The sequence below is a fragment of the Heloderma suspectum genome, chromosome Z (genome assembly GCF_057233095.1).
Source record: "Heloderma suspectum isolate Gila_16-S chromosome Z, 16-S_ref, whole genome shotgun sequence".
NCBI classification, from domain to species: Eukaryota; Metazoa; Chordata; class Lepidosauria; order Squamata; family Helodermatidae; genus Heloderma; species Heloderma suspectum.
This window is the reverse complement of record NC_139476.1, coordinates 10,296,365-10,314,500: the sequence shown is the minus strand read 5'-3', so window position 1 is coordinate 10,314,500 and position 18,136 is coordinate 10,296,365. Positions and strand designations below refer to the sequence as shown.

Sequence of the window (18,136 nt, the reverse complement as noted above, 5' to 3'; positions counted from 1 at the left end):
ATTACCCTCCCCCAGGCACCCCTCCCCCCGATTACCCTCCCCCCCGATTCCCCTTCCCCTGGCACCCCTCCCCCCCGATTCCCCTCCCCCCCGATTCCCCTTCTCCTGGCACCCCTCCCCCCCGATTCCCCTCCCCCAGGCACCCCTCCCCCCGATTCCCCTCCCCCCGGCAGCCCCCCACTCCCCGTCCCCCGTCCCTCCAGCTTTCGCCAGCCGCGGGCAACGGCGGAGCGCTCGCGCGCGGAGGCGGGCCCCCGATCGGCGGGAGGCGGCGCGAGGGCGGCGGGCGGCGGGGGGCGCTGCGCGCGGCGCAGGGGGCGGCGCCGCAGCCGCCATTAGACAATAGGCGCGGCGGCGGCGGGCGAGAAGCAGCGCGGCTCCGTCCCTCGCGCCACGGCGGGCCCCCGCGCAGCGGCGCCAGCGCCAGCCAGGCGGCGGCCCCCCGGCCTCGGCGCCCCCCGCGCGCGGCCTGGTGCGGCGGCGGCGCTCGCCGGGCTCGGCGGACCCGCGGCGGCCGGGCGAGGCGCCCACAAAGGCGGCCGCCCGACGCAGGGCGGCGCCCGCGCGCCCCCGGCCGCCTCTGCGCGGCTTGGCGGCGGCGGCCGGCGCGCCACCCGGGGCCCGCGCGGAGCCAGGGCGCAGCAGCCCGCGCGCGGCGCAGCCTGACATGATGTTTCCGCAAAGCCGGCATTCGGTAAGGGCGGCCGGGAGCGGGGGGTGGGGGGCCGGGGCGAGGGAGGTTGTCGGGGGAGGGGCGCCGGGGGGAGGGGAATCAGAGAGGGAGGGGTGCCAGGGGAAGGGGCTTGGGGTGCCGGGGGGAAGGGGGCGCCAGGGGAAGGGGTTTGGGGTGCCAGGGGAAACGGGGTGCCAGGGGAAGGGGCTTGGGGTGCCAGAGGAAAGGGAAGGGGGTGCCGGGGGAAGGGGAATCAGAGAGGGAGGGGTGCCAGGGGAAGGGGTTTGGGATGCCAGGGGGAAGGGATGCTGGGGGGAAGGGGTCGCCAGGGGAAGGGGTTTGGGGTGCCAGGGTGAAGGGGGTGCAGGGGGAAGGGGAATCAGAGAGGGAGGGGTGCCAGGGGAAGGGGTTTGGGATGCCAGGGGGAAGGGATGCTGGGGGGAAGGGGTCGCCAGGGGAAGGGGTTTGGGGTGCCAGGGTGAAGGGGGTGCAGGGGGAAGGGGAATCAGAGAGGGAGGGGTGCCAGGGGAAGGGGGTGCCAGGGGAAAGGGGAATCAGAGATGGGGGGTGCCAATGGGGAGAAGGGAGTTTGGGAGGAGAGGCTTGGGTGTAAAGATGCAAAGGCAGGGGGGGAGATAAGGGTACAAAGGGGAAACTGTCCAGGACAGATGGGTGAAAAGGAGAGAGATTCGATTTACTCCCCACACGCACATTAGCAGAAAATTGGACTGGGGTACATAGGGGAATTACGGGTTCCTAGGAGATATAAGTGTCGAGTTTCGAAAAGGAGGCGTTGGGATTTCAGAAGAGACAGAGGGCAAAGAGGGCTATAATTTTGCACAGGTAGCATTTGATGATGCAAGCGGGGTGGGGAAACGTTGGGGTGTGCGAGGGGGAAGGGAACTGAGATTTAGGGAGCAAGGTATTGGAGGTGGAGGGAGAGAAGTGGAAAAACTGGGGTGGGGGTGCAATGAAAAATGGAGTGCCTGGGAGTTTTATGTGGTGGCGGCGGGGGGAAGGACTTGTATTGGAAAGTTTTAGGAAGAAGAGCTTTATTTGATAAGCAAATCAGGAGAAATGGTGGTAGGCTATCCAGAAATCAGGATGCAAAGAAAGGGGTGTGGATCATGCCAAGGGGGCGGGGGGAGACACAGAGGCGGGGGACTGAGGGTACGTGGGGATCCTGTGGTGAGTGGGATTCGGGGAGGACACATCCTTCAGTTTGCCTTGCAGAAGTAAGCAGGCCTGGCACCTGGCATTGCATGGCTGGGAGACCCTTCTAGGGCTCTTGGAGTCCCATGATGGAAGAAAGGGAGGGTTATAAATACGTGAAATAAATGCGGGGGTGTCTAAGAGTATGGCAGCAGAGGAGAAGGGTTCAGGGTTACAAAGAGAAAAGGGGGAGATGGGTCAGGGTTCCTTGGGAAAACAGGGTGCAACAGAAAGTATAGGTGCTTGGGAGGGATTACTGAGGGGGTGGAATGATCACAGCAAATTTAAAGGTCACATTGGGGTAAAACAGGGGTATAGAACCTCAGGCCTGGGTGGCCAAATTCAGCCCTCTGGGTTCTGCTGACCCATTTCCCAGTTTCTGTGCAGTCCCCCCCGCCCCTCATTCTGCAAGGTTGCAATGCCTCTCATAAGTTCTTGGCAGTATGAGCTTCAAGCTAAAATATGTGAGTATCTTTCACCTGGCCCCATTTGCCTTCAGCGCCACCCACCACCAGAATGTGGCCCCTGAGAACGTCTCTGAAATCGGATTTGGCCCTTGAGCTGAAAAAGGGTCATCACGCCTTGGGTAAAGAGATTGTCAAGGGACATCATAGGAGGGCTTGAGCTATGAAGGATGTAGAAGGCAAATCTACAAGGCGAAATGTTGTGGATTGGACTGTGGGGTCCCAAGGAGAAGGAAGGGGCTGATGAAAAGACCTAGTACCAGAAAACAAATTTCAAGGTTTATATCTTCTTCTCCATCTTTGCTGATATATATATATATATTTAAAATAAAAATATGGCTGCCCTCTTGCAGTGAAACTACAACAGCAACCAGGCTAATATGCTGCCTCTGTTTCTAGCATTGGTTACAACTTTTTAAAAAAAGTTTGAAGAAAAGAAAAAGGCATTCCGAGTGCTCAGTTTATACACTCAGTGAAAGACTGTACCACTTTATGGTGTACACACACACACACACACACACGTGGTGGGGCGGTGGGGGTTCCATATGTTTCCAAGTTCTCACATTTGCATGCCAGAAAATAAAATAAAATTCAAACTCCCTTCATGTAGAAAACTAGCAAGTCAGGGAGAAAGATTCAGTCTTTACCCTGATGAGCTAGCGTTTCATGTGAATGGCTTTTTTTTTTTTAATTGGACGAGTATTTTTTTTTAAAAAAGTGATCTCCCACCTCATAAGACAAGCTCCGCTGGATCAGATCAGACCATCTCTCTGCTTCCTTCGGTGGCCAACCGGAGGCCTCTGGGAAGGCCACAAGTGAGTCCTCAAGCGATACAGCACAGGACAGGTTTTGCCGTTTGATTCTGTTGACTATATAAAGGGGCCTATATAAACAGAGCCACTGTAGAAGATCAGTTTATAGGCAATAAATGGGCAGTTGCGTCTCGTCCGTTGCATAAGATCCAGATGTCTTCCCCAAACAGGAGCACCTCTTGGAAGCAGTGACAGATTTTACTTTCTTGGGCTCCAAGATCACCGCAGACGGTGACTGTAGCCATGAAATTAAAAGACGCTTACTCCTTGGGAGGAAAGCTACAGCAAACCTAGACAGCATAGTAAGAAGCAGAGACATCACCTTGCCGACAAAGATCCGTCTAATCAAAGCTATGGTTTTCCCAGTAGTAATGTATGGCTGTGAGAGCTGGACTATAAGGAAAGCTGAGCGCCGAAGAATTGATGCTTTCGAACTGTGGTGCTGGAGAAGACTCTTACGAGTCCCCTGGACTGCAAGGAGGTCAAATCAGTCCATCCTAAAGGAAATCAACCCTGAGTGCTCATTGGAAGGACAGATCCTGAAGCTGAAATATTTTGGCCACCTAATGCGAAGAGAAAACTCTTTGGAAAAGACCCTGATGCTGGGAAAGACTGAAGGCAAAAGGAGAAGGGGACGGCAGAGGATGAGATAGCTAGATAGCATCACCGATGCAATGAATATGGACTTGAGCACGCTCCGGGAGAGAGCGCAGGACAGGAAGGCCTGGCGTGCTATGGTCCATGGGGTCACGAAGAGTCGGATACGACTGAACGACTGAACAACAACAAGGAACATAGGAAGCGGCCTTACACTGAGGATTAACAGTGGCCCATTTAGGTCAATATTGCCTACGCTCACTGGCAGCAATTTTCTAGGTTCTCAGACAGGGCTCTTTCCCAGCCCTATCTGGAGAAGCTGAGGATTGAACCTGAGTCCTTTTGCATGCAAAGCAGGGGCTCTACCACCGAGCTACAGCCCTTCCCCAATATATTTGCAGTACTTGGATGCCAGTATATCTGTTGCAGAGAGAAAGGCAGACTGTTACCATTTGGAGTTCCCGGAGAGAATGGGGTGGTGCGGGTGCTTATTGGAGAGTGCCTGTGACATCTTGGAAGGCCAGCAAGCGACACAGCATCACCTCTGCTCCCACCAACAGCCACACAACATTGCTTGTGGTACAGGCAGGGGAATTTGGGGCACTGCTGGACAGGGGCAGGAGAGGCTTGGTGGAGTGAGCGATGATACAAAGTGAACACAGGCCTGTGCTCCTGGCCTGCTTCTTTACCACACTGCGCTCTGCAGTAAGGCTGGAGGCTTTGGGTATGCAAGACAACGCCCACATGGGAGCCGAAATTGGCTGTTCATGGCTTCTTGTCTCAATCTGGGAGGCCTGACTTTCCTTGGGCAGGTTGCCCAGAGGTGAAACTGACATGGTCCCATCCGGTCCCCTGCATAGAGGAAAGCTATGCCGATTTATGGTCCTTCCCCCTCTAAATCAAGTAAGATTCCAGTCTTCATGGTTCTAAATAAAGGGTTGACTTTAAATAAGGGGAGCTGCCCTATACCAGGTTTAGACTTTTTGTTGCTCTAGCTCTGTACTGCCTCCTCTGACTCCCAATGGCTCTCCAGGGTTTCAGGAAGAGAAAGATCATCACCTGCTCCATGAACCGGGGACCTTCTCCTTGCAAAGTGCATGTTCTGTCACTGAGCTCTGGCCGTGTTCCAGAGATAAAGCCCTCAGCGGTGGAGTGCTCTAGGTCTTCTTGGACATTTGCCCTATAGGCGACAGCTGGATATAAGTGGAGTTCAGTTGGGGTGCATGAGTGCAGATAGTTTTCTTTGGAGGGGGGTTTCCTCGGGGTTCTTCACCCCCTCATTTTCTCTCCCTCTCCTGACTCTCCCTGGGCGATCTAATCACATCCCATGGCTTTCGATACCGCTTAGCAATGATCTTCAGCATAGCCCCTCGTCTCTCTCCATCCCATCCCCACAACTCCAGCCACCTGTCTGAGTGACAAACGCTTTTGAGCTCGCATAAGGCAGCTTCCTATCGTCCACCAGTTCTGCTAATTGTATAAACTGGGCCACACAATACTGAGAAGGGAAGCTGGGTTCCAACTAGAGCTGTGTGCAAATGGCCTCTCAAAATTCTCCAGAGTATTTCTGGGCAGAGAAATTGGGGGGACAAGTTCACTGAATTTCTCCAAGGGGAGGAGAAATTCTCCAACAGTCGCATTGTAGGACGCACAATTGGCAGGGGTTGTAGCCCAGCTTCTCTCTTTTTTCCTAAGGGTTTTTGTTTTTTTTCTGCTGCCACCATAAGTGTGGAGGCTTCCACTTTTCTGCATCATTCTCAGGGCATTTTATAATTTGTTTTGGTGGTGTTTTTGAGCTTACCTAATCACTGCAATGTAGCGAAGAGTGCTGCATGAGTGTGTTTTCTTTCCGTTATGCATCTCCCAATTGCTCTGCAGCCTCCCAGGCTGCCCGCGCGTCCTGATCTGAAAAAGCCCCACGGGAAGAATTATTTTATTACATCTTCCCCTGAGCTTTAATTGAAGTATGGGAAGCTGAGGAGGCTCCGGGCTGCCACAGAGATGATTGTACAATGAAAGGCAGGCCACTCATGCACACTCCTCAGCCACCTCATAAGTCTGGTAAGCACAAGAACCCTGAACCTAACCCATGAGAGTTTCTCTGAAATTTCTCCTCCTCTGAATGCTTTTCGAAAGCAATGTCTTTTCTATCAAGTTGAATGAGAATGGTTGAAAAAATCATGCAGAAATTTTTGGCACAGCGCCAACCTTCCTGTCCCCCCGCCCCCTTTAAACATCCCCAAGAGCAAAGCATTGGACCAAAATGGACATTTGGAAGATCCTTGAGGCTTTCAGTGGGCTGCACCACAAAGCCTGCCCTAGGTTCCCTCTTCTGTGCACCCAGCAGAAAGGTGAAAGAGCCCCTGCCCGCCTCTGCGTTCCAAGACAAAGGAGCCCCACGCCATAGACATTGAACTTCACATTAAAAGCAGGGTTCATGTTGCAGGTCAGGATGAAAAGCAGCTCCCTGGGTGGGAAGGGACTAAAGACACCTGGCAAAGGTCTTACCTAAGGGAGGGCCCATTGCCCAGTGTGCGGAACTTGGGATTTTGTGTGCAGGAGGTCCCAGGTTCAATCTATGGCATCTCCAAAGATCAGGCAGCAGTTTATGGGAAGGACTTTCTTTTGCATGAGGCTCCAGAGAGCTGCCAAAGTAGACTTGGCTTCCACAACCTGGTGCCCTCTAGATGTGTAGGGCTAGAACTCCCATCATCCCTAGCCAACATGGCCTTTGGCAGCTTCCCAGCTATGGAATGGAAAGCAGCTTCCAATCTGTATACCTGTTTATGTCAGCCCTTTATTCAGAGCCATGAGGACTGGAATCTTGTTTTACCTTTAGGGAAAGGGACATAGTTTAGTGGCAGAGCATCTGCTTTGCTTGCAGAAGGCCCAGGGTGCAATTTCTGGCATCTCTAGTTAGAAAGGATTTCAGGCAGCAAGGGATGAGGAAAAACTCTGCCCAAGACCCTGGAAAGCCGCTTCCCATCAGGATAGTCCAGGAGTGGGCAGACTTTAGGCTTGCAGGATCTACTTTGTTTTTCACTGGAACCCCTGAGGTCCCACCAACCAGGGCCAGGTGCAGGAAGGTGGGCACAGAACTGGGGAACGAGGGGCCTCTGAGCACATGTTCAACCCAGGAATTCGCTTTCAGGACCAGAACCGGACGTCATGCAAAAGTCATTTTGCATACACAAATCGTCTCCCGTGTCCCCACAAGCTTTCCTGATTTTAGTAGCCTAATTTTGGGAGTGCGGGGAGAGAGGCTGTCACTGTTGTTAAACCCAGAGTCAGAAATCCTTGCTGATCGACTTCAAATCACCCAGAGATCTACCAGTAGAAGCTGATTAAACTTCTACCCACTCCTGGAGTAGACAATACTGGACAAAAATGAAAGGGACAAATAGCTGACCTGGTATTGGGAGTGCCCAATGTTCTGCATGGAGGGTGTGGGTGTGCTTGAATGGATTGTACCACAAAAAGCTGCACAAAAAACTGCACTTCTGACTGCTCTTCTCCATTCAAAAAATAACTCTCTGCAGGTAAAAAAAGCCAGCATAAAGGGAAACATTCTCCCTCCTATGTTAGTTTACTACTTAAAAAGAGATCTTTTTAAAAAATTACACCGGGCAGCATTCAGAAACATGATTTCCCCCTCCCTCTTGTGCCTGCAAATGGGTGGCAGACAAGGCCACATATTTCTATGTTGACATCCTGTTGCCATCTCAGATTTCCCAGTCTGAATTGCCCCTGCCGGACTTCCCACTCCTCAGGGGAAGTGCCTTGTTTTCATTGTGCTTTTATGTTCCATTTTAATGATACCCTTCTCTGTTTTGTTTTCCTTTTTATTTTCACTTGGTTTAAATTCTGTTGTGTTTTGTAAGCCACCCTGAGAACTAGTGTCCTTGAAAGGCAGCCTAGCAGCGGACCTCTCAGCGGCTTTCGATACCATCGACCATGGTATCCTTCTGGATAGGTTGTCTGGGTTGGGAGATGGAGGCACTGCACTACAGTGGTTCCGCTCCTACTTGGATGGCCGATTCCAGAAGGTGGTGCTGGGGGATTATTGCTTTGTGCCATGGCAATTGTGCCATGGGGTTCCACAGGGCTCTGTTTTATCCCCCATGCTGTTTAACATCTACATGAAACTGCTGGGGGAGGTTATCCGGAGGTGTGGGCTGAGGTGCCATCAATAAGCGGATGACACCCAGCTCTACCTCTCTTTCTCATCAAAACCAGGTGAGGCAGTGGCTGTTCTGAATCAGTGCCTGGGCACAGTAATGGACTGGATGAGGGCCAGTAAACTGAAACTCAATCCAGACAAGACGGAGGTACTGTTAGTGGGTGGTTCATCTGCCCAGCTAGGTGATATTCAACCTGTTCTGGAGGGGGTTGCACTCCCCCTAAAGGATCAGATTCGTAGTTTGGGGGTGCTCTTATATCCAGAACTGTCACTTGAGGCACAGGTGAACTCAGTGGCACGGAGCACTTTTTATCAGCTTAGGCTGGTATACCAACTACGCCCTTATCTGGACAGAGATAGCCTAGCTACAGTTATCCATGCTCTGATAACTTCTCGTCTGGATTACTGCAATGCGTTATACGTGGGGCTGCTTTTGAAAACGGTCCGGAAACTTCAGCTGGTCCAAAATAGGGCAGCAAGATTGTTAACAGGGACTGGCCTGCGAGCTCATATTACGCCAGTACTTTTCCAGCTGCACTGGCTGCCAGTCCATTTCCGGGCCCGATTCAAAGTGCTGGTGTTAACATTCAAAGCCCTTAACGGCTTGGGGCCAGGTTACCTGAAGGATCGCCTCCTCCCATATGTGTCTGCCCGGACCTTAAGATCATCCTCAGCGGCCCTTCTCCGTGAGCCCCTGCCTGAGGAAGTGAGGCGGGTGGCTACTAGGAGGAGGGCTTTTTCTGCTGTGGCACCCCGGCTCTGGAATGAGCTCCCTAGTGAGGTTCGCCTGGCGCCTACATTGTATTCCTTCTGGTGCCAGGTGAAGACCTTTTTATTTTCCCAGGCATTTTAGCTTTCTAAACTTTTAGCTTTGCTGTTTTAAATCTGTATTTTAAACTCCTGTACTGCTGCTAGGTTTTGTTGTGGTTGTATTGTTATATTGTGGTTTTAATGTTCTATATATTTTAAATTGTTTTATTGTGTGTTGTTTGGTTTTAATTTTCGTGAACCGCCCAGAGAGCTTCGGCTATTGGGCGGTATAGAAATAAATAAATAAATAAATAAATAAAATAGCAATATAATATAATCAAGGATTCTTTAAACTGGATTTCTTGCACTGAGCAGGGTGGTTGGAATTGATGGCCTAAATCACCCCTTCCAGTTCTGTAATAAAATGTAATCAGCCTGTCCTCATCCTTCAGCAATGGGTAAAATACGTTGTGCGGGCCACCTTGAGGACTAGTGTCCTTGAAAGGCAGCCTAGTGCCATAACAAATAAAATCCAGTCTTGTTGTCATCTTTCAGCAATGGCTAAAGCTTGTTTTTCCTCTTCGTGGTGTTCTAGGGTTCTTCGCACCTGCCCCAGCAGCTGAAGTTCACAACATCGGATTCCTGTGACCGAATTAAGGATGAGTTCCAGTTGCTCCAGGCCCAGTACCACAGGCAAGTTCTCCCAGACTCCCCCAGCCCCATATTCTTGCACTTCGCTAGCTTCCTCTTTCCAGGCCACAGTAGTAAGAATGGTGTCTTCAGGTCAGCTTTCCCCAACCTGGTACCCTCCAGATGTTTTGGACTCCCAACTTCCATCAGCCCCAGCCAGCATGGGCAATGCTCAGGAATGATGGGAGTTTGAGTCCAAAAATCCTGGAGGGTGCCAGGTTGGGGAAGGTTGAAGTAGGACCTCCAAAGCTCCATAGATGGCAACTTTGTGGTGGTTAGTATCCAGGGACTAAAATGGCACTCCATGTGATATTAGCTGCCAGAAATAATACCATGATACTGGAAAATCCTATGGTTCCAATTGGGAGACTCAATGCTGGTCTGTGCTCATATATCTTTAACCAGCCTTGGCCATGCTGCCTGGGGATGATGGCAATTGCAGCCCAACACGTCTGGAGGGGACCAGGTAGGGGAAAGGCTGCTTTCAGTCCACGTATTTATTATCTCTGACAGGTTAAAGGACATCTGCTCCAAGATATAGTGATGGCCAGGGCTGGTGTCAAGGGTAGGCATGGTTTATTTGTTTTATTTATTTATTTAAAGCATTTGTATCCTGCCCTCTGTCATTAAGATCTCAGGGTTAAAATAATACAGATAAAATCAATGAAAACAGTATAAAACAATAAATATTTTAAACAGCTAAAAACTTATTACACCATTAAACAAGCTAATACCCATTAGAAAATCTAAAACAATAAAACAGTTAAAATAGGGAATTCAATTAGCCCTGAAAGGCTTTGGTGAAAAGCCATGTTTTAGGTTGGCGCCAAAACGAAACCATTGTCTGCACCAGTCAGGCCTCCAAGGGGAGGGCGTTCCACAACCGTGGCGCCACAGCAGAGAGGTCCCTCTCCCACGTCCCTCCATAGCATATGTCTGGAACTGGAATGCAGAGGAGGGCCCCTCCAACAGATCTCAGTCCTCGGGCATGCATATATAGGGGGAGGCGTGTTTTAACACTGCAGCACTGGTATTAGACGTTTTCCTCCTTCTCTCATAATATTAGAACCCCTGATGGGTCCTCCCACGAAGGTGATTGGTGGGAGATGCAGGACAGACAAAAGGGAGGACTTCTTCACACAGCGCAGAGTCAAACTATGGAATTTGCTACCACAAGATGTATTAATAATAATATAATAATAATAATTTTATTACATTTCTATACTGCCCCATAGCCAAAGCTCTCTGGGCAGTTTACAGAAGTTAAAATATTAAATACAATAGACAAAGTTTAAAAGCCATTTACATGAAAGCACAGACAACGTATAACTAAAGAGAAGCTCTGAACAGTCAGTCATAACTAAGGCCACATCCAGGACCAATTAAAACTCACCATGTGCAGCCAGATGCCTGGGGAAAAAGAGAGGTCTTAACCTGTTGCTGAAAAGGTAAGAATGTTGGCACCAGGCGGACCTCATCGGGGAGCTCATTCCACAGTTGGGGGGCCACCACTGAGAAGGCCCTCTCCCTTGTTGCTGCCTTCCGAGTTTCCCTCGGAGGAGGCACTCAGGGGGGGACCTTAGATGCTGACTGTAGAGTACGGGTAGGTTCATTTTGGGAGAGGTGTGCTGTCTGGTATTGCAGTCCCAAACCATGTAGTGACAACCGCCAACTTGGATGGCTTTAAAAGGGGGTTAGACCAATTCATGGAGGAGAAACCTATCAATTGCTATGTATCACCTCCAGGATGAGAGGCTGGTAGAACTCTGACCACCAGTTTTGGGGAACACGAGTGGGAGGGTGCTATTGCACTCATGTCCTGTTTTCAGGTTTCCCACTGAGGCCTCTGATTGGCCATTGTGGGAACAGAATGCTGGATCAGTCCCTTGGTCTGACCCAGCATGGTTCTTCTTACCTTATTCATTAGGTTCTGGTGTTTAACTTGGATCTCTTTCTACGTTGCAAGGAACTGTTATTAATTGATCGATTTAGTTATTTCAATGGATTTGTATGATTTATGCATTTTTTAGTATGACTATATGCAGTTGTTTTTGTTTTTGGTATGTTTTATAAGTCTTCAGTAAAAACAACAGACACTATTGAAGTTAGTAAGAGAACTTGATTTAGATCAGACTTGATTCATACACACAAACTACAATCAGATGCACACATCCCTTGTGTACCCCATAAGCCTTTCCTGTATAAAAGCAAGAATTATTTTCCCTTGGAAGAACCCACTCCCCTGTGTTTCTGCATGAGTCACTGTTCTGGAGCTACGGGCACCCTCCTTTTGGAAGGCCACATCGTTCTGCTGTGTCTCAGCATCAGGAATGATTTGATCATCCTGTTGCAGAGATGCAGTGGGATTACTTGCCCTCGGTGGATGCTGTTTGGAAACGGTTAAGGCCAGACTCCTGCAGAGACAAAGTGGGTAACCTCCCCTGTGAGTAGATTCTTTGGGGTGTCAGAACCCTTTAATTTAGCAGATGCATTTCTTGTAGCACATTGCCCACTCCCTTGTAGTGCACTAGTCTGGGATTATTAGAAGTAGGTCCTTTTGTGGGGTGTTGGTATGGTAAGCCCACAAGCTGTTGGAATGTCCGCCGTCCAGCTTCCAGGAGGGGAACTGGAAGGGGAAGTCTGGCTGAGATGAAAACCTCTCACCCCAGGGTCAGGAGGAAATCTGAGGCTGATGACTGGGAAAGAGACACTAGTATGTAGGGAAGTCTTGGAGATCTTAGAGGCAAGGAGGCTGAAGGAAGGGTGTAGAGGAGGCAATGGACTGAGAGGTGATACAGAAGGCATGGTACATAGAGGAGAAGGAGGTGGCAGTTAATGGGAATATAGGAAGCTGCCTTATACTGAATCAGACCCTGGGTCCATCTAGCCCAGTATTGTCAACACTGACTGGCAACAGCAGCTCTCCAGAATTTCAGGCAGGAGTTTTTCCAGCCCTATCTGGAGATGCAGGGGATCGAACCAAGGGCCTTCTGCATGCAAAGCAGGGGCTCTACCACTAAGCTACAGCCCTTCCCCTAAAAATAAAGTAAAATTCTAGTCCTCGTGGTTTTGAGTAAAGGGCTGATTTAATACGAACGTAGGAAGCTGCCTTAGACTAAGTCACGCCAATCATCCACGTCACTTGGTGCTGTCTGCACTGACTGGCAGAAGACCCAAGATGGGGCCTAGGGAAGGAAGAGGCGTGCATTACTGGCAGGAAGGAAGTGAGCAGGCGCAGGGAGCGAAGGAGCACAGCGAGTGCAGGAATGCATATAATGGGGATGGAAGCTCCCATCTTGACCTGAACAAAACCAGCTGCCTCTTGGGCTTCAGTCATTTACAGTGCAGCTGTATGCCTTTCTACTCAGAAGTAAACCCCATTGAGTTCAGTGAGGCATACTCCCAGGTACGTGGGTATAGGATTGCAGTCTTAGGTGCCATTTATTTTTTATTGATTTTACTTTTCTTACATGGTGTTATATTGGTTTTTTATACCGTATTATATATGTATCGTTAACCACTTAGAGATTTTAGGATATTAAGCGGAATAAAAGTAGTATAAATAAATAAAAGCCTTTAGGCCCAACTGTGTTGCCTTTCGATTAAATTACTAGTTTTGCTGTCTGTTTTACCTTTCACTGTGTGTGTTTTGTTATTATTACAGCATTCTGTTGCATTTTATGATTAGTTTTAAGGGATCTCATAGATATATCCAAAAAAAAGGTAAAGGTGTCCCCAACCGGTCGTGTCCGACTCTAGCGTGCGGTGCTCATCCCCGTTTCTAAGCCGAAGAGCCAGTGCTGTCCGAAGACGCTTCCGTGGCCATGTGGCAGGCGTGACTGAACACCGAGGTGCACGGAACACTGTTACCTTTCCCGCCAAAGCGGTGCCTATTTATCTACTTGCAATTTCTTGCTTTCGAACTGCTAGGTTGGCAGAAGCTGGGGCTGAAGACGGGAGCTCACTCCATCACGCGGCACTCGGGTCTCGAACTGCTGTCCTGCCGACCTTCCAGTCTGCAGTTCAGCGTCTTAACCACTAAGCCACTGCAGCCCATTCATAGATATATAGATATAATTTACACTGAATTTTATGTTGTCAGTTGCTTTGAGGATGTATTTCAGTAGAAAAGGAAAAGGGATGACAGAGTCGGAAAGCAAATCTTTTCTTTTTTTAATGCTGAACACTGCTGTGATTTAACTTTGCCATTCAGAAATCCTAGCTCAGCTGCAGGGCCGATCTCCACGCCCCACTGCAAGCTGGATCTAGGGTGCAGATTGTACAGGAACAATTCCTCCACCCTCTTGGTGGGGAAAAGGAACAGGGGGTTGTCCCATGATTAGAGGCGCACTATGAGGTCTCCGCCCCTTGAGGAGAAGAAGCAAGTTCCTGGGGGCTAGCAAATCCTTCTGTTGGCTACCCAGCTAAGCCAGAATTTGTGGTGTCTGTTTTATTTTAATCTGTACTCAAGGAGGTTTTGGGTTGATCGAAAAACTGCACGAGGAAGACATTGGAATCCCTGAGATTCCGCTGGAACTGTGCTATTAAAAAAAAAAAAAATCCTTCAGACATAACAGCTTCACATTTTCTCTTATGCTAAGTCAGGATCCCCATCAAATGCATCTTGCTGTTTGTTTTATTTATTTTTATCAATGATGATTTATATAGGTTTATTTGGCCTCAATACCAGGATTTTACAAGCATGTAAGTATCGATCTGCCATAGGGGTCCAGCTCAGGGCACAGTTGTTTTTTGGTGTGATGCAGGATTAGCTTCTGCTAGTAACAGGGCCTTTTCGGCGATTGCCCCCATACTGTGGAATGTCCTCCGTAAAGATGCTCATTTGGCTCTTGACACTTTCCCCCTTTTTGAGAAACTGGTGGGTACTGAGGATTCATTCTGCTGTGTTTGTCTACCTGTTGGTTGCTGAATTCATTTTGATTTCATTTTAGACAATTTAAATCTGTTAGATTAATTGGTTAAATGTGTCTTGATGGGTGAAAACAAGCCCCCTGATTTTTTTTTTACATTGTCAATGTTTATTTTTTAATGAAAGTGCCATCGTAGAAGTGGGGATGTGTCTTGTAAGATGGTGGATGTTGAGAGGCGTGCATGTGTCATTCTGCAGCATGAGAAAGAATTGGTGCCATTCCCTCCTGTGTGCAAGTGAAAACAGAATGCCTCTTCTGAAATGGTGCCTGTCACTGGCAGTTTTTAAAAACATAAGTACTTGTGTTAAAAACTACTAAATTCTTAGATGGTAAATGTGTATGCTGCAGAAAGCACAATCTTAGAAGAGGCATTCTCTCTATTATTATTACTATCATCATCAACAGCAACAACATTTCTATACTGCCCTATAGCCAAAGCTCTCTGGGAGGTTCACAGAGATTAGCTGAAGTTAATCAGTTATGAGACATATGAGGCTGAATCGGGTATACCTCTTCCAAGATGGTGCCTTCTGTGACAAATATATTCATCGTTACACAACATTAGAAGGCATTGACACCATCATGGAAGAGTTATTCTGTCCTACATGAGAGTAAAGGAAAGATGCCTCTTTCAAGACAGTGCCTGCTGTGGCATATGCATGTATCATCACGTGGCATCAGGAGGCATTGGTGCTATCCAGTGGAGGTATTCCCTCCTGTGTAAGGAGGAAGAAAAATATCTCTTCTGAGCTGAAGTGGACGTGCCTCTTCTTAGGTGACGCCTGTTGCGATGCATGTATCATGCAGCTCCAGGAGGCATTTGTACCATCTGAGAAGAGGCATTCCCTCCAATGAGGGTGGGGGGAGGCTTTCCCTCCTCTTTAGAAAGATTGTTTTTTCATATGCAAATTTATGAAGTTATTAGTGACTTTAAATTCATATAATAAATAGACTAAGTGCAATCCTAGTATTTATTTTGTCCTACCCTTCCTCCAAAGAGCTCAAGAGTCCACATTTTATCTTCACAACAGCCCTGCAAAGTAGGCTAGGTTGGGAGATAGTGACTGGTGAGTTTTGTTTTGACTGGTGGGGATTCATACCTGCGTCTCCTGAGTCCGACTCTGACACTAAAATTAAGTCAACTGTATTCACTGAGTTTTACTCCCACATAGGATTGCAGCTTAAGATCTCTTTAACTGGGTGTCCCATCCCTATTTTTTATTGGATTGTACTTCTGCTTTAAAAAGAAGAAGAAGAAAGTTACCACTTTGTGAATTTAAAGAATTGAAAAGTGCTATAAAAATGGTTTGTTTGTTTGTTTATTTATTTATTTATTTATAATATTTATATACCGCTCCTCATCAGAAGATTTTGGAGCGGTGAACAACATGATAAAAGAATAAAACAATGGTTAAAAGAGTTAAAACATTTTTTTAAAAAACAAATCCCAACGAAGTGGAGTTCAACAAACCACGGCTGGTCGTGCAAGGAAGGCCTCTTGAAAGAACAACGTCTTCAGGTGGCACCGAAAGGAACACAGTGTTGGCGTGTGCCTGACCTCTAAAGGCAGGGAATTCCACAGGAAGGGGGCCACCACACTGAAGGCTCTTCTCCTGGTGGACTCCAACCGGGCCATAGGTCCATGTGGAATCACCAGGAACATGCCCTCTGATGACCTCAGTGACCGGGCAGGTTGGTAGGGAAGGAGGCATTCTCTCAGGTGTCCTCGTCCCAAGTTGTTTAGGGCTTTGTACACTAGTACTAATACCTTAAACCTGGCCCGGTAGCGAATAGGCAGCCAGTGCAGTTCCCTCAGCAAAGGAGTTACATGCTGAAAAGGGGCAGCTCCCGACAACAGCCAAGCTGCTGCATTCTGCACTAGCTCCAGCTTCCGGACCAGCCTTAAGGGCAGCCCAACATAGAGTGCATTGCAGTAATCCAGTCTTGAGGTTACTAATGCCTGTATCACTGTGGCCAAGCTATCCCTGTCCAGGGGAGGCCATAGCTGGTAAACCAGCCGAAGCTGGTAAAAGGCACTCCGAGCCGCCATGACCACTTGGGCCTCCAGTGACAATGATGGGTCTAGGAGTACCCCCAGACTACGGACCTGATCTTTCAGAGGGAGTGCAACCCCATCCAGAACAGGAAATGAGCCTATCTCCCGGACCCGGGAACCACTCACCCACAGGGCGAATGAAGCCTTTAGCATCAAAAGCAACATCTGAAAATGTACAAGGTGCAAGTGTGCACATTCCAGAAATGCTGCTGAATTCTTTAAAAAAATGTATCAGCTCTAGCAATGATGCCTCTCTCTCTCTCTCTCTCTCTCTCTCTCTCCCTCCCTCCCTCCCTCCTTCCCTATGTTTGTGTGGGGTACCTCACTGCAGCCTCAAGTTGGAATGCGATAAACTTGCAAGCGAGAAATCAGAAATGCAGCGTCATTATGTGATGGTAAGTTTTGCACTCTTTGACAGCCGCTTGAAGCTCTGTCCCCTGCCATCTGAGAGGCAAGGGGATCTTTGACCCTTTTCTCCCCATGTAAAAGTAGTGGCGGGATTATTAGAGGATTTGGCAGCGTGTTCCTTCCCCTGCACCTCAGCCACTCCCTCCTCTTTGCCTATCTCTCAGCTTGCCGAGTAGCATCAGGGGCTGAATTAGCCTTGCCAACCTGGTACCCAGAGCCAGCATGGTGCAGTGGCGAGAGTGTTGGACTGGGAGCCGGGAGATCCAGGTTCTAGTTCCCCACTCGGCCATGCAAGCTCACTGGGTGACTTTGGGCCCGTCGCAGACTCTCAGCCCAACCTACTTCACAGGGTTGTTGTGAGGATAAAATGGAGAGGAGGAGGAGGAGGAGAATGTGAGCTGCCTTGGGTTCCTTGCAAGAGGAAAAAAGGCGGGATATAAATGCAATAAATAAATAAATACCCTGCAAATGTGTTGCCCTTCAAGACATCTGGAGGGTGCCAGGTTGGGTTGAACTGTTCCCATGAAAGAGAACTTTCTGCCACAGCCACTTTCCGGTGCTTCAATCAAGAGGTGGAAGCCAAGGAACTCGTTGCCCTGTTCGCTGAGAGGAAGTGACAGTGGTGCACGATAAGATGGCAACTCTGTCAAAGACTGGTGTGGAGTTCACTCTGTGTGTGTAAGGGTTAGGAGACTTTCGGGGGGTCGTTTCAGACCCCAAATACCCTCTGTGTATCATTGTACCCCTTTGTACTATAAATATTCATCTTAACACAATTTTTGTTTTTTAAAAAAACTACAGTATTAAATCGGGGGCATGGTTAAATATGTGTCACTGGTTGTTTTTGCTGTTTAAAGGATGAGACAATGGGGTTTGATTTGGCCCCAACACCAGAGGAGTAAAGTAGTTTTTAGAAGGAGAGGCGGAGGGTTAAAGTGTCCCTCAAAAGGAAGGATCGGCTGAAATGCATGGCAGGAGGAGTCTTTACTGTGCTGGGGCCAGATGGGGGCAGGCTTGGGCCATTCTTTGCCTCTCAGTTGCTTAAGGACTAGGAACTTCAGGAAACCTTGTGGCGCAACGCCTGGTGAGACCTCAAATGCCAGAACAGGGCTTGGTCAGAATTCCCCACGGAAACCTGTGTAGCCTTTTGCCCCTCCCCTTGATTCACAGAAGTCCAGCAGATTACACAAATGTATCAATCTCCATAATAAATGCAAAATACATTGACGATTTGCATAATTTATGCAGACAACAGAATTCTGCTCTGAGTGGTGCGGAATTGGTAACCGTTTGCTTGTGTGTCTGTGCTTTTAATCAGTGCGGCTGCAGTCCAGGTAGAGTTAGCCATGTTCACCTTGGCGCA

General features: G+C 48.9%; 1 protein-coding gene across 2 annotated transcripts in view; it reads left to right on the top strand.

Moving 5' to 3' along the window:
* The first annotated feature begins 335 nt into the window (after positions 1–335).
* TLE5 (TLE family member 5, transcriptional modulator) overlaps positions 336–18,136 on the top strand; it is a 30,375-nt gene continuing 12,574 nt past the window's right edge. For both annotated transcript variants that reach the window (XM_084826260.1, XM_084826259.1), the window contains exons 1-3: positions 336–694; positions 9,284–9,381; positions 16,697–16,760. In XM_084826260.1, coding sequence (XP_084682386.1) covers positions 668–694; positions 9,284–9,381; positions 16,697–16,760 — 189 coding nt within the window. In that variant the 5' untranslated portion in view covers positions 336–667. The remainder of the gene's footprint in view (positions 695–9,283; positions 9,382–16,696; positions 16,761–18,136) is intronic.